Here is a 17,926-nt window from a genome sequence, read left to right as displayed (position 1 = left end):
TTTAACGTAGTAGCGCTATATTAAAGCACATTAGGGAACCTTTAGTGCTCACCAGCAGGGTCTACTTGGACCACATAATGTGCAACATATTAGCATGCGTTAGAAGCCACATCCCTTGTCTGTTCCATATAAATAAGCCCTTATATACAAGTAACCATTTCTGGTGTTTTTCCAGTGTTTATTGGATAAACTCTGTTCTCTTTTTTTTTTTTTTTTTTGGTATCAGGGGTGTTTTATTGGTGTTTACTGATTAAAAATGAAAATCAGAAGCCCTCGTTATCTTCTTTATGCTGCACCCAAAGCATTTTTGTAAAGATTCTAGAGTTACATGAAATATATACATAACCCAAGCCTCTCTTCTTCCCACTTGCTTTAAGGAACTACAACCAAAATTACTACAATCCCAATGACATCCAAGCCCAATGTGATTGTTGTGCAAAAGACTACTGGGAAAGGAACAACTATTCAAGGACTTCCAGGCAAAAATGTTGTTACAACATTATTAAATGCTGGGGTAAGCAAGAGTTTTATGTTTAGAATCTGCAGACCAAGTAAGAGTGTGTATTGCCTTCTGCCTTTCTCTATTTGTAATAAACTTAGTTTCATATAGTGGTCCTGGCTAGCAGAACTCTCATTAGCTGTCTAGCAGATGTAGGTGGGCTTAGGTCAGGGAGTAGAGCAGTTAACAAAAGCGGAGGCTCACTAGGGACTGTTAAAATTTGGTTAAAGCCTCATATTGTCTCCTTCTTTGAGTTCTCTGTTCAGCTGTCTCTGGGTTACAGAGGCTGTCCAGTCCAAAAAGGGTGGAGCCATACAAAATGACTGGATTCTTGTACCAATTCTTTTAATGTGAGCATGGGATCTCATCTGATCCAATGTGTGAAGGAAGGGTCCTTTTTCAAATATTCTGCATATTTAATGTCGTTTGGAAAATTTTATATCCAGCTGTATATCTGTTAGTTATGTATGCCCTTTACTTCTAAGCTTTTCATGGCAATCCTGAATTAGGATGAAAAGCTGAAAGCTCAGATTTTCACTAAACTAGAATCCTGCAATGTTTTGGAAACACCAGAATGTGATGTTCCAAAACAAAATATGCTTCCCAGCATCGCCTGCAGCAGAGCCAGGGACCATGGAAGCCCTGGCAGTTGCTGAATGAAATTGACATGATTCTTGACAGTTTTACTGCTGCCAGCCACTAAATGGCAGTAGTGAAACTGAGAAGACTTTTATTGTCAAGTTAACAAGAGTCTGGTCTACCTGGGGTCCATTGGAAGTTCAATAAAATAGAACCGTTCCCATGAAAAGGTTCAATTTTGACAAATCAGCATTTTCTGATTTAAAAAAAAAATTGTTTTGTTGGAAAATTCCTGACCAGCTGTATTGGATACCCCGGTGATAGGCATAATAACGTAAGATAGATTAAAGGAACAAACCGTCAAAAAATTGTAAACTCCAGATTTAGGTTTGGTAAAATTCTTTATAAAAATTAATGTTAATAAAGATTTGGTATTTTTTAACTTTCTTTTAAAGCATGTTTGCAAAGGAGTTGCAGAGGATTCTATTTTATGTTCTGTGAATTCTCTGAAGAAGAGGTTCTCTTGATAGCTGTATCTTAATGTAGCATCTGTACGTGCTTAACAAATTAAAAGTGAACATTGCCTTGCACTGCTGAAAGCCACCTTTTCCCTCCACCACACCCTCAGGAAAACCACACGAGAATTCGAAATAAAACTGGCTAAACTAGTTTCATTGTGGAAACCAAAATAAATTTATAACAGCATAAATTGTAAAAGGTAAATAAAATATTAAAGTCTTGTCCATTTTAATAATCTAAGATGTTGCTACTGACAAAGAGCAACTCTTAAAAGTTTTGAGTATACCTTTAAACATCTTGTACAATTCTACTTTCCCAGAAAAGAGAGTTTTTTCTTAACGCCACATAAACTCTCCTAGTCCTTTCATCATCAGCCTCTTCATTATAGTAAGGTTTAAAAGAGTAGATATTTTTGTGCTTGGTTTTTGAATTTACTTTCTATTAAATGCACTTACTCCTTGAAACCAACCTGATGATGAAAGAAATTGGTTGGCGTGTTAGAGCAGCCACTGTACTGCCTCTTATGAATTTTACATATGTTTAGATAAGAGGGTATTTTATATCACTGAAGAAATTGCATTGCAAGTTAATATGTACATTTTGCCTTTACTTCAGGGGGAGAAAACTATTCAAGCAGTGCCAGCAGGAGCAAAACCTGCCATCATCACTGCAACCAGACCCATCACAAAAATGATAGTCACACAGCCGAAAGGACTAGGATCTACTGTCCAGCCAGCCACCAAAATCATCCCAACCAAAATTGTTTATGGGCAGCAAGGGAAAACACAGGTACATACTGTCTTATGAAACATACTTAGATTACTATAAAAAGAGAAACAAGCCTTCATGGTGTTGAGTCCTTTGCACTTAAAAGCCTTTGGTGTGGGGTGAAATTGATCTGGTTATAGTAATGTGTATCTTATGCACTTCTTGAAGTAAGTCTCTCCCTGGAGCCTAACATAGATTGGCAGTTTGGTGCTCCATTAGCACTCTAGATGGATATCTAAGCATATTACTTTCCAGGAGAAGAAGCCCAAATCTCACCTTTGAGGCCAGCGACTGTATTTGTAAAGCTTAAGCAGAATATTTTAAGATTGAATTATTCAGGAAGATTTATACACTTGAACAAACATTCTGTGCAACAAAGTTCCCAAAAATCAGATAAGGCATGAATCTATAATTAGGAGGAGAGAGGATTACAGATATGGAAGGGAGATGTGCGGTGAGATTGAAAGGACTGAAATATAGTTATGTGGTAGAAATATATAGAGGAGGCCAGTCAGGCACTATTCAGTCTTCTGCTTTATGATAGAAGAAGTGCATAATGAAATTAAAAGGCAATACATTTTAAACATTAAAGGAAATACTTATTAAGCAATGTATGACTAATTTGTGGAATTCAGTTCTTCAGAGTAGTAAGGGAAATCATATATGGCTAAAAATGGCATGTTTAAGAACACATTTTGTGTGCAATAAAAATCACCTAATTCTTCAGGGCTGCTCATATTCCTGAAGGGAAGCTACTGCTTTCAACTGTAGCCTAAAGAAAATACGTAGCTGGGCTTGATGCCATGAAAGATGGGAGGAATCTCTCCAGAATCTGTCAACTGAGGGACTGGGAAGAAACTGGGTGAATCCTGCCCTATGGAGTGACTTTGAAACATCTGGCATCAACAGGATATCAGAGTAGTTAGACTCTTAGTCTGTTCTGATATGGTAATTCTTATCTTCCTTTTGTGTGCCAGAACCTGTTCAAAACAATCTGATATGATTAGATGTAGTAATTTAGGTACTGTGAAGATAGGTGCCATAAATTTGTTTGATACCTTTTTTGTTTATGTATGAATTTAGTGCTCATAAAATTGATGGTTTAATAGCAGTGGCATGAGCTAAGTATAAGGTAGGCAAGGTCCTTGCAAACTTCAGTTCTTCTAATGAACCCTAGTCCTGACTCCTGCTGTTCTGGTCCTATGCCACTTAGTGCAGGTTGACAACTGTAGTACACAGGCATGTAATAGGATCACTGGGCTTCTCAGCTTTAAGTGTATACTCTGATTTTAGGCATAAACTGTAGACTGCAGAGTTAAGACTAGTATGTTAGCCCTCTGCACCCTATCTTATTGAATCTATCCTAATTCTGGGCACTCTATAAGTCTAAACAGAGTTCAAGTTTAATCTTGTATCGATAAATGACAAAGTTATATTCATATACAGGCTTTCAGAATCTATCTGAATTGGTCAGGACTAGAAAAGCCTGTTGCATGTCTAAATAAATTAGTGCCCAGTCCCATATATCACTTGTGTTAAGCACATGCTTAAGTACTTTACTGGATTAGTTCCTTATAGCATAATGTGACCTTAAGAATAGACCTTAAGTTAGATGATCTGTATAGTTCTTAGTATACGCAGATGCTAATTGGTTGTGTAGGAATCTGCCATGCTTCTATATGGACAGGAACATACAAAAAGAGGATTCTGTAAGGGTTGTATATGCTGTCTTGATTACATATGAGGAGACGGTGTGCAACTGAAGTTCAAGAAACTCTTTGATAGATGTTTGATCCTTCCTTGAGTGCTCTTACTGTAAATAGAAAAATTGTTTTTTCTATTAGGTTCTCATAAAACCAAAGCCAGTGACATTTCAAGCTACGGTTGTGAGTGAACAGACAAGGCAGTTGGTAACTGAAACATTGCAGCAGGCATCCAGGGTGGCAGAGGCAGGAAATGCCTCTCTCCCAGAAGTGAAAGAAGAACCACAGAGCTACACTGATAGCAGCTCCTCTTCTACAGAGTCTTCCCAGAGCTCCCAAGGTAAATATAATCACTTTGTTTGCTAAATAATAAGCTTTGATTTCCTCTTCCAAAGATGTAAGCTAGTATTTTATAGCCTGTTGTTTCTCTTCATTATGTTTTAAATCCATGGTCATCTGGTCTGGTTAGGTGACTGGAGATCAGGACTCCTGAGAATTGCTTCTAAATACTGACTTTCTGTGAGTCCTGTACCCCATGTCTCAGTTCCCCATCTGAAAAATGAGGATATTACTACTTGCAGGTGTGTTGGGGATTAACTTCTGAAAGCACTTTGAGATTTGTTGATAACATGTTCTGGAGAAGTATGTAGTATTAATCAGAAATGTTTTACTTTTCACCTCAAAATCATCAGTTCCTGAAATATAAAATAATTTACTTTTTAAAAAAAATCAAACTGTTCAGGTCTTCCTGGGCAGTGGCATCCATTGTAACATTAAGAGATTTGCACACTCATTAAGAGACTATATACACAAGTATTTTTAAACATGTCCTTTAGACAAAGGCAAAATGGTCAGTTTTTATCTGCAAACACCTTTTATCTTTTTCATATACATAGCTGCCCTCGTCTTCCATTCATCCCTTCGATGTAACTTTTTAAAACTTGTTCTTCAAATAGTGTCCCTTTGGGCGTTCCACTTCAGGTGCTCCTGCGCCCTATGCCATGTGTTTATGCTCCACGCTGAGGCTAGAAGAGGCTGCACAAACAAACTGCCGCTCAGTTCCTTCTCAACCGCAATCAACATGAGATGGCGTTTATCTGCGCCTGTTCTCTCTAGTATTCAGCAATTAGCTAGTTAGCATATAGTCTGTGACCTTTTAATGTTTTTAGTCGCTGGAACAGATATTCGCCTTTTCCTTTCACTGAAAAAAAGAAAAACAACAACCCCCGTGCCAAGTTATTCATAGATATAATTAGATGTTAAAATGTTTCCCCTTCATAGGGGGTCAGTTTTTGTTTGTTTGCAGGATAGGCTGGGCTCCCAGAGATTCAGAAGGTGCCTATCCTGCTGTGAGGCTAATCCAGTCAGTGTCTTGGCATTCCCAATGCCTCCACTGTCTAGATGGTGCTCATGCCTCCAGTAAATGCAAGATCTGCAGTTCCTTCAGGGGCAGAGCCCCAAAAAATTGGGAAATCAACTTTAAGCTCCTGATAATGGAGCCAGCTTTATGACCAGCTTTGGGTCGAGGGGGTGGAGGAACCTGTGTACATAGACCTCCTGGTGTACCACTAGTGCAGCGTCCACATCAATATCTTGGTCAGCTGCCATTAATCTCAATATCTGCCTCTAAACAAAAGGAGGCAAGGAGTAAATCTCCGAGAAAATCTGTCACCAATACACAAGATAACTATGGAGACCTCAGGTCCCAAGGGGAGTTCCATGCAGTGATGTCAGTACAGATTCTCCACAACTTACGGAAGAGTTCCACTCCCAAACACCTTGCGTAAATCGATTTTTGCTGAAGTCGGGAACGTATACCCAACAAGTATGCACGAAAAACAAATAACATATAGAACTTCTTCCGTAAATCTGGATTTGCAAAACCCGGGGAGCGTCTTTACTACAAAGGTGAAGAGAAGTCAATCATCTAAGCCAAAATCGGTACCAAGTTCCTAGGTGGCAGAGATGCAGTTTAAAAAAGGCTAATCCCGTCCACGAATAACACTAGAAAGTCAGTGGTACCAAAGACTGCTCATATACCTTCTGTTTACAAATTGAGCCTATTCAGTCCCATGCCAAGCACTTGGTACCAACTGCATTGGTACTGAAGCCATTCTCCATAGGTTCTCGCTCAACCCAGTCTATGATACCTTTGGTCCTATAAAAATTTAGGTACCCTGAAGACCTGATAACATCTTTAGAGCCAGTGTCTCCTCTGTTAACGAGTACTGGGGGTTTATCAGCCTCAAGACTCTCTCAGTCACATACCCCTCTGTCTAGTAGAGTACTGTATGCACTCTTGCCTACTTAGCAGGCAGAACAACTATTCCCGTCCCCACCCTTTCCCTTGGAGCATGTGGAAGAGCATTCCTAGACTCTCAAATATTGGTCCAGGATTCCCCTGGGTATTCTAGGTCACATCACTCTCCCTCCTACACTGACATATTTCAGGAAGGTAGATCTCAAATGATACACCTGTGGCAGGAACACAGATGAATGCCTCTACCTATGCCATTTGGCCCCTCTGAGTAGTCTTGCTGGGGCCTGTAAGCATTCTGTTGTTGACAATTTTCAGTTAGGTCTCCATACCGCTGGAGGGAGCAGAGAAGGGACCATTCTCCTCAACACCCTCTATCACCATCTATGCCAAAGGAGGAGTCCTTTGAGGAACAAGAAACAAGGGTGGATAAAGAGGTCACACCTCTTATTAATATTGCCTCCTCATCACCTAATGAAACTGTGATGCCTCCACCACATTCTATGGCCAGTGACTTCAGGCAGTTTCAAGAACTGATGAAGCAAATTGCTGACCTGTTACACATTCCCTTAGAGGAGGTTCAGGAGTCCAACTATAAACTCCTAGATATTTTACACACCTCCACATCTATGAAGATTCCCATTCTGGTCAATGAAGCTTTTATGGAGCCTGCTAAGACTTGTTTGGCAAACCCCAGCTACTGCACCACCTACCTGCAGAAGTATGGATAATAAGTATTCTGTCCCTGCCAGAGAATCAGAGCTTCTATTTTCTCACTCATCTCAAAATTCCATGGTAGTGAAGGCCGTTAATGGGTGCAGTAGACAGCTGAGCTCTATGTCCACCCCATACAGGAAGGACCACAAGAGGCTCAGTCTTTTTAGTCGCAAATCTCACTCTTCAGCTGCACTTCAGTTCAGAATAGCGAACCTTCAGGCACTCGTGGCCAAATAAGACTGTTGGAATTACAACAAATCTAATTCCTTTATTGAACACCTGCCAAAGGAACTGACCAATTTAAGGCGATTATACAAAGACATTGCTCCAGGCCTCCTTGGATGCTGCAGGTACAGCAGCACAACCTATATCCACTGCAGTGGTCATGAGAAGCAAGTCTTGGCTGCAGTTGTCAGGCTTTCCAAGAGAAATTCAGAGCACTGTCAAAGGCCTATCTTTTGTTGGTTGCAAGCTCTTGGTGGACTTGATGGATATATGATGGACTCAATGGATATATCTCTCTCCTCGCTTTAAGGGACACAATAGCCACACTGCAGTCTGTAAGGCTTTATACTCCTGTAAATAGGAGATCATTAGGTCTCAGTACAGAAAGCACTCCTAGCCTTGTATTCAGCTTATCATAGACCATCTTACCGTAGACTTTATCTGAGCCACTATCCAAGAGGCCAAGATACTCTAAAAAGAAACCACCTTCAGCTACATCTACATCTTCTCAGCCATTTGCAATCTCCAAGCGACAGTTTTGATGGATCAGTTGAGAGTCTCAGCCATCCAATCAACAAGATTTTACAACTGCAACATTCTCCCTCCTTTTTGATGCTACCTCTCCCATTTTCAAACTACGTGGCAAAGTACAACATTGGACAAAAGAGTTTTGGAAGCCATAACATCTGGTTAAACTATCCATTTCAAATCTATCCCTCCTCCCTGTCTCTTTTCAGGGATGTTTCTCATGATCAATTACAGGTGCAAGCGGTTGCCTCGCTTCTACATTTAGGAGCAATAGAACCAGTTCATGTACAGCACAGGGATGGGAGATGCTATTCAAAGTACTTCCTGATCCCAAAAAGAATGGAGAGTGGAGACCAGTTTTAAACTTCATGTCGCTAAACAGATATGTAAAACAATAGGGATTCAGGATGGTGTCTCCTTCCAGCAATAATTCCCTTGTTAGAATTAGGAGACGGGTTCATGACTATCAGTCTGCAAGACTCATATTTTCATGTTGCTATTTACCCTTCACACAAAAAAGTTCCTTTGTTTCCTTATCAACAGTGAGCACTACCGGTACAGGGTGTTCCCTTTCAGCCTATCTTCTGCCCCAAGAGCGTTCTCAAAGATTCTGGAATTAGTTGCCACCCATCTATGTCATTTGGGTATAATAGTTTTCCAGTATCTGGATGATTGGTTGATCGGGGCAGATTGTATCATGAAGTGTTGATGGCAGTGAAGATGACGTGTTCTCCGTTTCACAGCCTGGGCCTTCACATAAATCTCAAGATCAATTTTGACTCCATCTAGACATCATAGGGGCTTCCCTGGATGCATTGACAGGCAAATGTACCTTCTCCCCAGAATATTTCTCATATTAATGAATCTCATCTCAAGGATTCAGTGCAGTTCTCAAGTAACAATAAGAGTTTGTCTTCCACTGCTGGGACACACGTCAGCTTGCATATTTGTAGAGCAGCATGCCAGGTTACATCTCGGAGTCCTATAGGGATGGTTTTGAATGATTTACAAATCAAGAAAGCACAGCCTAGACAGATTACAGTCTGTTTCCCAATGGGTTCTACAGTCACTCAACTGGTGGAAGCACTGACCAAAATCTGTGCAGATGTGACATTCTTCCAGAATCCCCCTGCTGTAGGGATAACATAAGACACTTCAGTTTTGGGTTGAGGGCATATCTGCAACCTTACAAGGTTCAGGGCAAATGGTTACTACCAGAGTAGCTTCTTCACATCAATGGTTTGGAATTGGGACAAGTCAAAAATGTTTGCCTACACTTTTTTTTTACCTCTAAACAAATCAAAGTCATTAAAGATAGTGACAGACAACATGGCGTGAATTTATTATATCAACCCCAGGGAGGAGCAGAGCACCTTCCCCATCTCTCTGTGCTGAAGCAATAAAATGCTGAAATTGGTGCATACCAGGGGTGAAAGTAAGTCAGGACCCTTACCGGTATGGGTGGGGAGGCTTCTTCCCCCAAAAGGGGTGCTGCAAGGTCAGCATCCCCCAACCAGCCCTTCCACGCTGCCTGGCCCACACGGCCCGGGGCTTCATGTTGATTTAAAGGGCATGGGGCTCTGGATGCTGCTGCTATGCCAGTGGCAGCAGCACCCGGAGCCCAGGGCCCTTTTACATCGCCAGCCCCAGAGCAACTGCTCCGTTTGGGCCCCCCTCCCACCCTGGCTCATCAGCGGCTGTGGGGGGAGGGGGTGCAAAAGGGGCAGGGACATTAAAATGCTACAGAGTTCTTTGCCACAGCAGCACTTTAACATTGCTGCACCACCGCGCTTCTCCCCCGGCCGACTCATAATTTAGAAAGAAATTGCTGCTGAGGTCGTCTGGTGTTCTAATGCCTGGCAGGTATGAAGCTGAGATGACAATCGGTTTGGGTATGCGCAGGGGTGAAAGTGGGCCGGTATGGCATACCAGTAAGAACTCGCACCGGCCCATACCCAGCCGCAGCGCTTTAATGTCCCTGCCCCTTTTGCCTCCCCTGTCAACAGCCCTGCTGGTAGGGTCCCTACCAGCAGGGCTGCCGATGTGGGGTGGGGGAAGGGGCAGCAACCTTTAAAGCACTGCCGCAGCAAAGGACAGTCCTTAAAGTGCTGCCACTACCCCTCCCGCCTCCCGTTGGTGGCTCTGCTGGTATGGACCCTACCAGCAGGGCTGCCGACAGGGGAGGCAAAAGGGGCAGGGACTGGGCTGGAATTTTTTGAGATGTGTCTCCCTGTGGGTACTCCACTACTTGCCCTCCTCCACCTCTGCTTCAGAATCTCCTTTGGGAGACTTTAGTGGAAAAGGAATGGAGAATGATTCACCATATAGCCTCAGCACAGGGTACTAGGATGTGTGGGACACATACACAGGCCAAACTGGCACTGCTCCGAAAATCTCCAATCAAAGGTGCAGGACGCATGGGCACCCGAAGTGAAGCACTCACAGGGGTGGGATACATGTCCAAGAACTCCAGTTACTGCACAAGGTGAGTAACTTTTCCTTCCACATTGATAGTGTTTTTTGGGAACTTAATGTGATCAAATTTAAATTAAGGCTTGTTTTGTTCAATATTTGAATACTGAATAACTTGAATATCTGAACAGCTGAAATTTTCCCAAAAAGGTCAGCTTGAGGCAAACACTCAGAAAAACTTCAGTTTGAATGGTTAAAATTTGACAAAGTTAAAAGCAACTGAAAATAATATTTTATAATGGAAATTATAAGGCAACCCTAACAATAGGTGTTGCTACCAGCTCCACCTGTAATAAACACTGAATAAAAATGTTGCAGTTGGTTGATTGTCCTCATTCTTCTGTGTAACAGATTCCCAGCCTGTCGTTCACGTGATTGCGTCTAGAAGTCAGGATTGGTCAGAACATGAAATTGCTGTGGACACCAGCCCCACAATAATTTATCAAGATGTATCCAATGAATCACAATCAGCTACTTCTACAATAAAAGCACTTCTGGAACTTCAGCAGACAACTGGTGTGTGTGTGTGTGTGTTTGGGATCACTTTGAATCATGTTAGCCAATTGCATTGTTTGTTAGAGGAAAATTCTGTATTTTTGCTCTTGCAAGTGTTCAGTTTGAAAGTACAGTATATCTTATGTCCCACTTTCTTGGGGCAGTTTGATTCTCTTATTATTCTGTGTATTTAACTTCAGTTGGAGTCTATTTTACTAAAAGGTGCATTCTCTCCCCTCAACCCCTCCACCCAAATATCTTTAAGCAGTGAAGGAGAAGTTGGAATCAAAACCAAGACAACCTACCATTGATCTGAGCCAAATGGCAGTTCCTATTCAGATGACTCAGGAGAAGAGGCATTCTCCGGAAAGCCCTTCCATTGCTGTAGTAGAATCAGAATTAGTTGCTGAATATATCACAACTGGTAAGTGGCTACAAAAACATACTATGAATATTAGAATTAGGATGGCTGGTTTTCAGTGGAAAGCCTTTTTGTTGTTGCATATGGTGGGGGAGAGGGGAACAGTATTTTGTCTTCCTTTCCTCATAGTATTTCTGTAAAGGAAATTCATGCTAGTTGTCTTCCCCTACTTTGAGGACGTATTAAGGGGCATGGGATGCTTCTGCTCTTCCCTGGTAGGTCAGAGAATGTGCATCTATCTGTTTCTGGTGTAAAATGAAACAGAAGGTCATTGTTTCAAGTTAGATCATTTAAACATACTCTGATCTGGTGGTGAAAGGGCAAAGTGCCCCTGTTGATGTCTTTGGGGCAAACTCTTGGGAAGGAAAGGTAGAAAATGAAGGTTGGGATTCATGATATGATTTATCTGTTGTGAAAGGGTAAAAGACTTCTTGCAGAATTAGTTCACCCAACTTTGTGGAATTTTGTGGAGGCAAAAGGGGCAGGGACATTAAAGCGCTGTGGCTGGGTATGGGCCGGTGCGGGTTCTTACTGGTATGCCATACCGGCCCACTTTCACCCCTGTGCATAGCCAAACTGATTGTCATCTCAGCTTCATACCTGCCAGGTATTAGAACACCAGACGACCTCAGCAGCAATTTCTTTCTAAATTAGTTCATCCAACTTTGTGGAATTCGGTACTTACCGGTACTGAGCAGGTAGCCTTTTTTTGGCCAGGTGAGCATTTTCCATTATAATTGCCATCCTTATGATGTAGTGGGCAAGTACATTTTGTGTTTGGGCTAGTAAAGTTTTTTATATCCATTTTGCATTGCCAAATTAATGCTTCAGACTGGCACATCACACTTCTTATTGGGATTCATCTTTCCCTAACCTCAACTGACCTACTATCTGTCTAAAACATCTTTCTAGTCCTCAAGTTGCCTCAATCCATCAGTGTTTTTCTCTGGACATGTGTCTAATTAAAATATCTCCCACAAACTGGAACACTCATCTGCCCCTAGACATTTGCACCATTTAAGAAATTCAGTGTGAAAGGGTTACCATGTTTAGCTTCTTAAATTCATCATTTGAATTAATACTCTACATGCTTGCATTTTGCATTTCCCAATTAAGTTTTAACTGTGGTGAAAATGTATGTTTAAGCAAGCTTTATATTGTTTTCATATTAAAATATATTTAAAATATGATTTCAGTGTTTTTAGTATTTGTTAACGTCTAATCTGGTATTTCCATTTTTCATTTTCCCCTCCACTTTCGCACCCTGCTATCCAGATTTAAGTTGGATGGGACTTTTTTTTTTTATACTTCCTACTGTATCTGGCTTCAATTCTGAGTGAGAGAGTCATAATTCCAATGGATCCCTGGTGGGAAAGCATTGACTTAACATTAAAATGTTGTTTGGATAACAAGTAGTATGATAAGTATTTAATAACAAGTAAGCATACATTATAACATTATTAAACTGATCACCAGTTATTTGAAGATCAGTTATATTCCCTGAAATCACCATACGCTGTGTGTTGTACCTTGTATTCGAGTCTCCAGTTTCCTCCAAGATGTACTGGAAAAGTCAAGTTGAGCTATACATATATCTTAAATCAGTGCTGATAAAAGATGCTTATTCAATATTCGTGTAGTTTGAAATCCTCTTTATCTACAGATCCAGGGTACCAGACAATAGCAATGAACGCTTCCCTGAACTTACAATAATCAGTAACTTAAAACTGGTTTGTTTTTTTTACAGAGCTCAAAGTGATTTACAGAATTACAGGGAATGTGCATGGTAGGGGTCATTTGCTTTTCGCACCAATTAAGTGCAACCAACCATGGGTTGGACAGCAGCAGCCTTCGTAACAGCATACAACTACAGTTACTTCTCCAGTTTCTTCCCATTTGAATTTTAGGAATGGGGTCATTGAATGTGTATATGAAACAAAAAAAAAATGCCACTAATCCCAGAATAGGTGGATTTTCTGCTGAAATGATAAGCAGTGAAATAATGTACTATACTCACATTTATATGTTGTGAATTTTTATACATGCATCTAGAGCAAAGGTTTAGGTACATTTTAAATAAATCTAAATAGCTGCTGGGCTTCAGTATTAACACCCATTGAATTGAATGGGGAAGTTCACACCTCTTAGTATTATCATTTTTTGTCTGTCTGCAGACTCAGGAAGACAACTCTGTATTGGTTCACATTCGGAAGAATTTCTACACAACCATATAGGTTAGAAACTTTATTTTTAAATTAAGTTTAAATTCTGTAGAAACTGTTTGGGATATCCGCTAATAGCTGGCATAGCATGAAAGGCAATGCTGACTTTATCCAACCCCCTCTAGGAGTGGCAAGTTAAGTTTCCATATTCATCCAGACTTTGGCCTCCCTTCTAACGACCCAGAAAAGAATGACTTCTAGTCACTGTCAGTTTCATCTGGATATAATCATATTCCTCTGAGCCATCCAGTACCATACCATGTTTTCCTGTACCTGATGCATTTAGGAATAAGTTAATTAAAGCAAATATCATTTAATGGTATGAGTTGGTATAAGCTAATTTGGGTTCACCATTGATGCTGTTGTCTTATGCTGTTGACTGCTTTGTTAGATAATAGAATAAATCATCATCTGACTTTAGGACTATTTCACTCTGCCCACCCATCTGGTTAGTTATGGAGCCAAAACTATAGCCCCAAAGTTGTTGTGGTTCTACTCTGATAAGTGACTCTAAAACAGGTATGATGGATCCATGTTTGTTGTCTCATTGACTTCTGAGCAAATTTGCTCAAGTTCTTTACAAGTAAACACTTTCTAATTACTAGCCCTGTATATTTAATGTAAGGTTTGAGAGTCCTAAAGTTCTCTCCTTCTCACATATGATCAGTAATTTTCTGTAATCACATCTTGGCATTTTCAGTTATGTCTGTGCAAGCCCATTGCCTTCAGCGGAGTTGCAAAAAATGTAACCGCATAATTCGGACTCCAGAATGGTCCATACTGATGATGTATGAAAGAAACCAGCTTGAAACTCTGAGCACAAATTCAGTTTGCAGGACTAGCATTTGGGAGGCGAGGGATATTTTAAAACTGAGCTCACACTTGCTTAGACAAACACCAGACTCCATGATGCTATTTTTAAGATCCTTCTCAGAGTAGATCTACACTTTAAGATTGAAGCTAGCATACAGTAAAGGACTTATTTCATACTCAGATTTTTATTTCATCCATATTTGCTTTCACTTGAAGGTAAAACAACAAAGCACGTAGCTTCAGCTACTTCAATGAGTTCTGGGGAAGTGCCATTGACCTCTTTTCTTTCAGTTAGTCATCGGTCTCAGCCCCACCAGCAGTCATCCCAGCCCCAGAGGACACTGCTGCAGCATGTGGCCCAGTCGCAGACAGCAACACAGACTTCTGTTGTGGTGAAATCTATCCCTGCATCTTCCACAGGCGCAATTACCCATATCATGCAGCAGGTTGTACCTTTTCTTTTCCAAACAGTCTGTGAACATAAGTAGACAATATGAATTATATAGGGCCAGGTTTTGATTTGAATGCACGTGTCCTATTGGCTTGTGTCAGTGGAAACCCAAAGCATAAGGACAGAATTTGGCCCATTGTGAGTTGCTTTTCCTTGAATGTGGGACTGAAAAAAAGACTATCTAAGAATATCTTCCATAATTGATTGCAGTGTTGATGTAGCCATGTTGGTCCAAGGACATGGGACAAGGTAGGTGAGGTAATATCTTTTATCTTGAAAGCTTGTACCTTTAACCAACAGAAGTTGGTTCAGTAAGGTATTACCTCATGTACCTTGTCTAGTAAGTGGAGGGGTTGTTTTGTATATGCTACATGTTTGCTGTTGGCCATTTTGAAAGGATCTTGCTGCCTACATGATCCCTCCCCATTTGTATGGCGTTCACTTGATAGCAGTGTAGGACTTGCCTGTTTCTGTACACAGTAATGAAAGGGGGAAGGGCCCTAAAGGTTCTAGGTTAGGTCTTGTCGACACTACAGAGTTTTGTCAGCAAGAGGCAGAAAAAATCTTCTGTTTTGCTGACAAAATAAAACTACCTCAGCGAGAGGCATAGAGCTTTTTGCAGCAAAGTTAAAGTGACAAAGTGCTGCCGTTGGTTGTGTCGCCATAACTGGCCTCTCCCAGTATCCCACAATGGCCGCTATCATGCCTCTGCTTGCTGCTTTGAACTTGGCTTCCGTACATTGCAACTACACAGGCATGCGGCTCTCTCTTTTCAAAGTTCCGGGAAGTTCTGACAGCTGAGCATGCCAGCAGCAAAAGCAAATTATTAACATGGAATTCTGTTCTCCCCTAGCACTAGGAACACAGCAGCAGGCAGGAGAGGGTGTGTGTGAGAGACTGCAGTGCTGTGCAGAGCCGGGGAGGGAGGTGGAGGCTGATGTCAGGGGTGTCCCCCTCCCTGTGCCTCAGGACTGGATGTTTCCAGCCGCTGTTTGAACTTAGAGACCTCATGCTGACACACTCACTGTCCCACGACACACGCTCTGTCTCTCTCGCATACACACTCCCCCACCACACTCTCTCTCACTCCCCCACCACACACACACTTCCCCACCACACACACACTTCAGTTGATAAGCAGCTGGCAATCTAGTAGGATGCCCATGGAATGATGAGATTGAGAAACCTGCATCACGTGATGCTATACCTGCCCCATGAAGCATTGCAAACCCTTCCCAAAGCACTCTGTGGCCAGTTGCACAGTGGGAGAGCTATCCACAGTGCTCTTCTCTCTGTTGATGTGAGAGCTGCTAGTGTGGATGCGCTCTGCCAACACAAGGAGCACAGAGTGGACATTCAACAGTGGTTTAATTAAAGCGGCATAACTTTTGTTGACGAAACTCTGTAGTATAGACAAGACCTTAGTCTTAAGCAGAGGAAGGAAAAGGAGCAGAATTGGAGACAATAAAGAAGCAAGATGCCTTTGATTTGGAGCTTGGCTTTGTAAGATGCCAAACTGCAGAGACCTCTGGCAAATTCTCAACTTGGGAAGTCACAACTGAGAGGCTGCTTTAAAATGTGTGGTGAACAGCCCAAGTGAAAAGAACAACCCAGTAAAAAGCAGAGGAAGAAGCCTCTGATGTGTTCTTGTATAAATAGTTTGATTTTCTTATTTAATTCAAGAATTAGCATTTCTGTTACCTGTCAGCAGTAACAAAAATAAAGCTACTCTAGTTTTGTGAGGTCCCCTGGGTAAATGTACACCACTCACTTTCTATATAGTTCATATTTAGATAAGGTCTCTTGTAAAGCCTCTGCAGAGGTAGAATTTTGCTGAATTAGGCTACTTAGTTATTATTTAGGATTGTGTAATAAGACAGTGTTCTTGCCCCCTTAAGAACTTAGTCCAACTCAAACGTGATATATGGGACAGTAGTTTTGATGCGTATTAAGGTACAGATATGGCAGTGGTGAGGAAATCAACCCAGGAAGAACTAGGTCTGAAAAGGAGGGAGAGATTATGCTTTGGTGCATGGGAAATTGGGCAGGTTCCAGGTGTAAAAAGTGGTGTAGAAGAAATCACCAAGAAGCGTCAGAGGAGACAGTGTTAGGAAACAGAATCAAAATCTCTTAAGATAATAGGTTCTTGTTAAAGCTAGGAACCATCTGTTCACCAACCTAAGATATTTGTTGGATCAGCCAGTCCCTTCCATTTCCCATTCAGACGTCATGGAGTTTGAGTCGATCTGAATCTTAATCTTTCAAATGTAAGAGCAACTTAAGCTCCACTGAGGGCAAGACATCTACAGTTAAAGGCAGGTAGTGGGTGGCACACCAGGGCTTAGTTTGTTATGGTATGGAAATAGCCATTGAAGTGCTATGGCTTTGGAAACTCAGCATCTTAGGGTATTTCTGCTTTTATACATGAGTTGTATGCCTGAAATCCTGTGACCTATTCTGCTTTTTTAAAACAGTCCAGTTTAAATATTCTTTAATGTCACTAGATTTTGTGTATTCTGCAGTAAATTAGATGATGTCTCATTACGTTTTCATTTGTAACTTTTTTTTATTAAGGCTTTAAGCAGCCACACTGCGTTTACCAAACACAGTGAACAACTTGGAACCGAGGAAGGAGAAGTGGAGGAGATGGATACCCTAGATCCTCAGACTGGTCTGTTTTACCGATCTGCCCTGACACAGTCACAGGCACAAAAACAGCAGAAACTGAGTCAACCACAGCTGGAACAGACTCAACTGCAAGTGAAAACTCTGCAGTGCTTCCAGACTAAACAAAAGCAAACCATCCACCTGCAGGCTGATCAGATCCAGCACAAACTCCCACAAATGCCCCAGCTTTCTATCCGGCATCAAAAGCTAACCCCACTTCAGCAAGAGCAAGCACAGACCAAACCAGATGCACAGCACACCCCACACCACATGATGGCCAAAGAAAGGCAACTCCCTACCTTAGTGGCACAGCCACAGCAAACTGTAGTACAGGTGCTTGCAGTAAAAACCACGCAGCAGCTGCCCAAACTGCAACAGGCACCAACGGCACAAAAAATCTACGTGCAACCCCAACCCCCCCAGAGTCAATTGCAGCTACCTGCCTCTTCAGAGAAACAGCCCGCAAGCCAGGTAACAGAATATTGATAGCATGCAAAATAAAACGTCGCTGTTCAAGGAAAAATCCAAACACCAACACAGTTGCTGTAGCCGTGTTTTCTCCTGGCAAGAGAGAACTCCTCATTACGCTG

General features: G+C 41.6%; 2 protein-coding genes across 7 annotated transcripts in view; one reads left to right on the top strand and one right to left on the bottom strand.

Moving 5' to 3' along the window:
- LRRC32 (leucine rich repeat containing 32) overlaps window positions 1-17,926 on the bottom strand; it is a 360,881-nt gene that overhangs the window by 164,372 nt on the left and 178,583 nt on the right. The window lies entirely within an intron of this gene.
- EMSY (EMSY transcriptional repressor, BRCA2 interacting) overlaps window positions 1-17,926 on the top strand; it is a 59,370-nt gene that overhangs the window by 36,293 nt on the left and 5,151 nt on the right. For 2 of the 6 annotated variants that reach the window (XM_050930339.1, XM_050930312.1), the window contains 8 exons: window positions 378-514; window positions 2,213-2,386; window positions 4,210-4,408; window positions 10,619-10,783; window positions 11,028-11,186; window positions 13,358-13,417; window positions 14,510-14,664; window positions 17,244-17,807. In XM_050930339.1, the coding sequence (XP_050786296.1) occupies window positions 378-514; window positions 2,213-2,386; window positions 4,210-4,408; window positions 10,619-10,783; window positions 11,028-11,186; window positions 13,358-13,417; window positions 14,510-14,664; window positions 17,244-17,807 (1,613 nt within the window). The remainder of the gene's footprint in view (window positions 1-377; window positions 515-2,212; window positions 2,387-4,209; window positions 4,409-10,618; window positions 10,784-11,027; window positions 11,187-13,357; window positions 13,418-14,509; window positions 14,665-17,243; window positions 17,808-17,926) is intronic. The other 4 variants (XM_050930347.1, XM_050930330.1, XM_050930319.1 and 1 more) reach the window with 3 other exon arrangements.

Source organism: Gopherus flavomarginatus, chromosome 1 (assembly GCF_025201925.1).
Source record: "Gopherus flavomarginatus isolate rGopFla2 chromosome 1, rGopFla2.mat.asm, whole genome shotgun sequence".
Classification (NCBI taxonomy): Eukaryota; Metazoa; Chordata; order Testudines; family Testudinidae; genus Gopherus; species Gopherus flavomarginatus.
The sequence above is the reverse complement of the archived record's forward strand: the minus strand, read 5'-3'. Positions and strand labels throughout refer to the sequence as shown.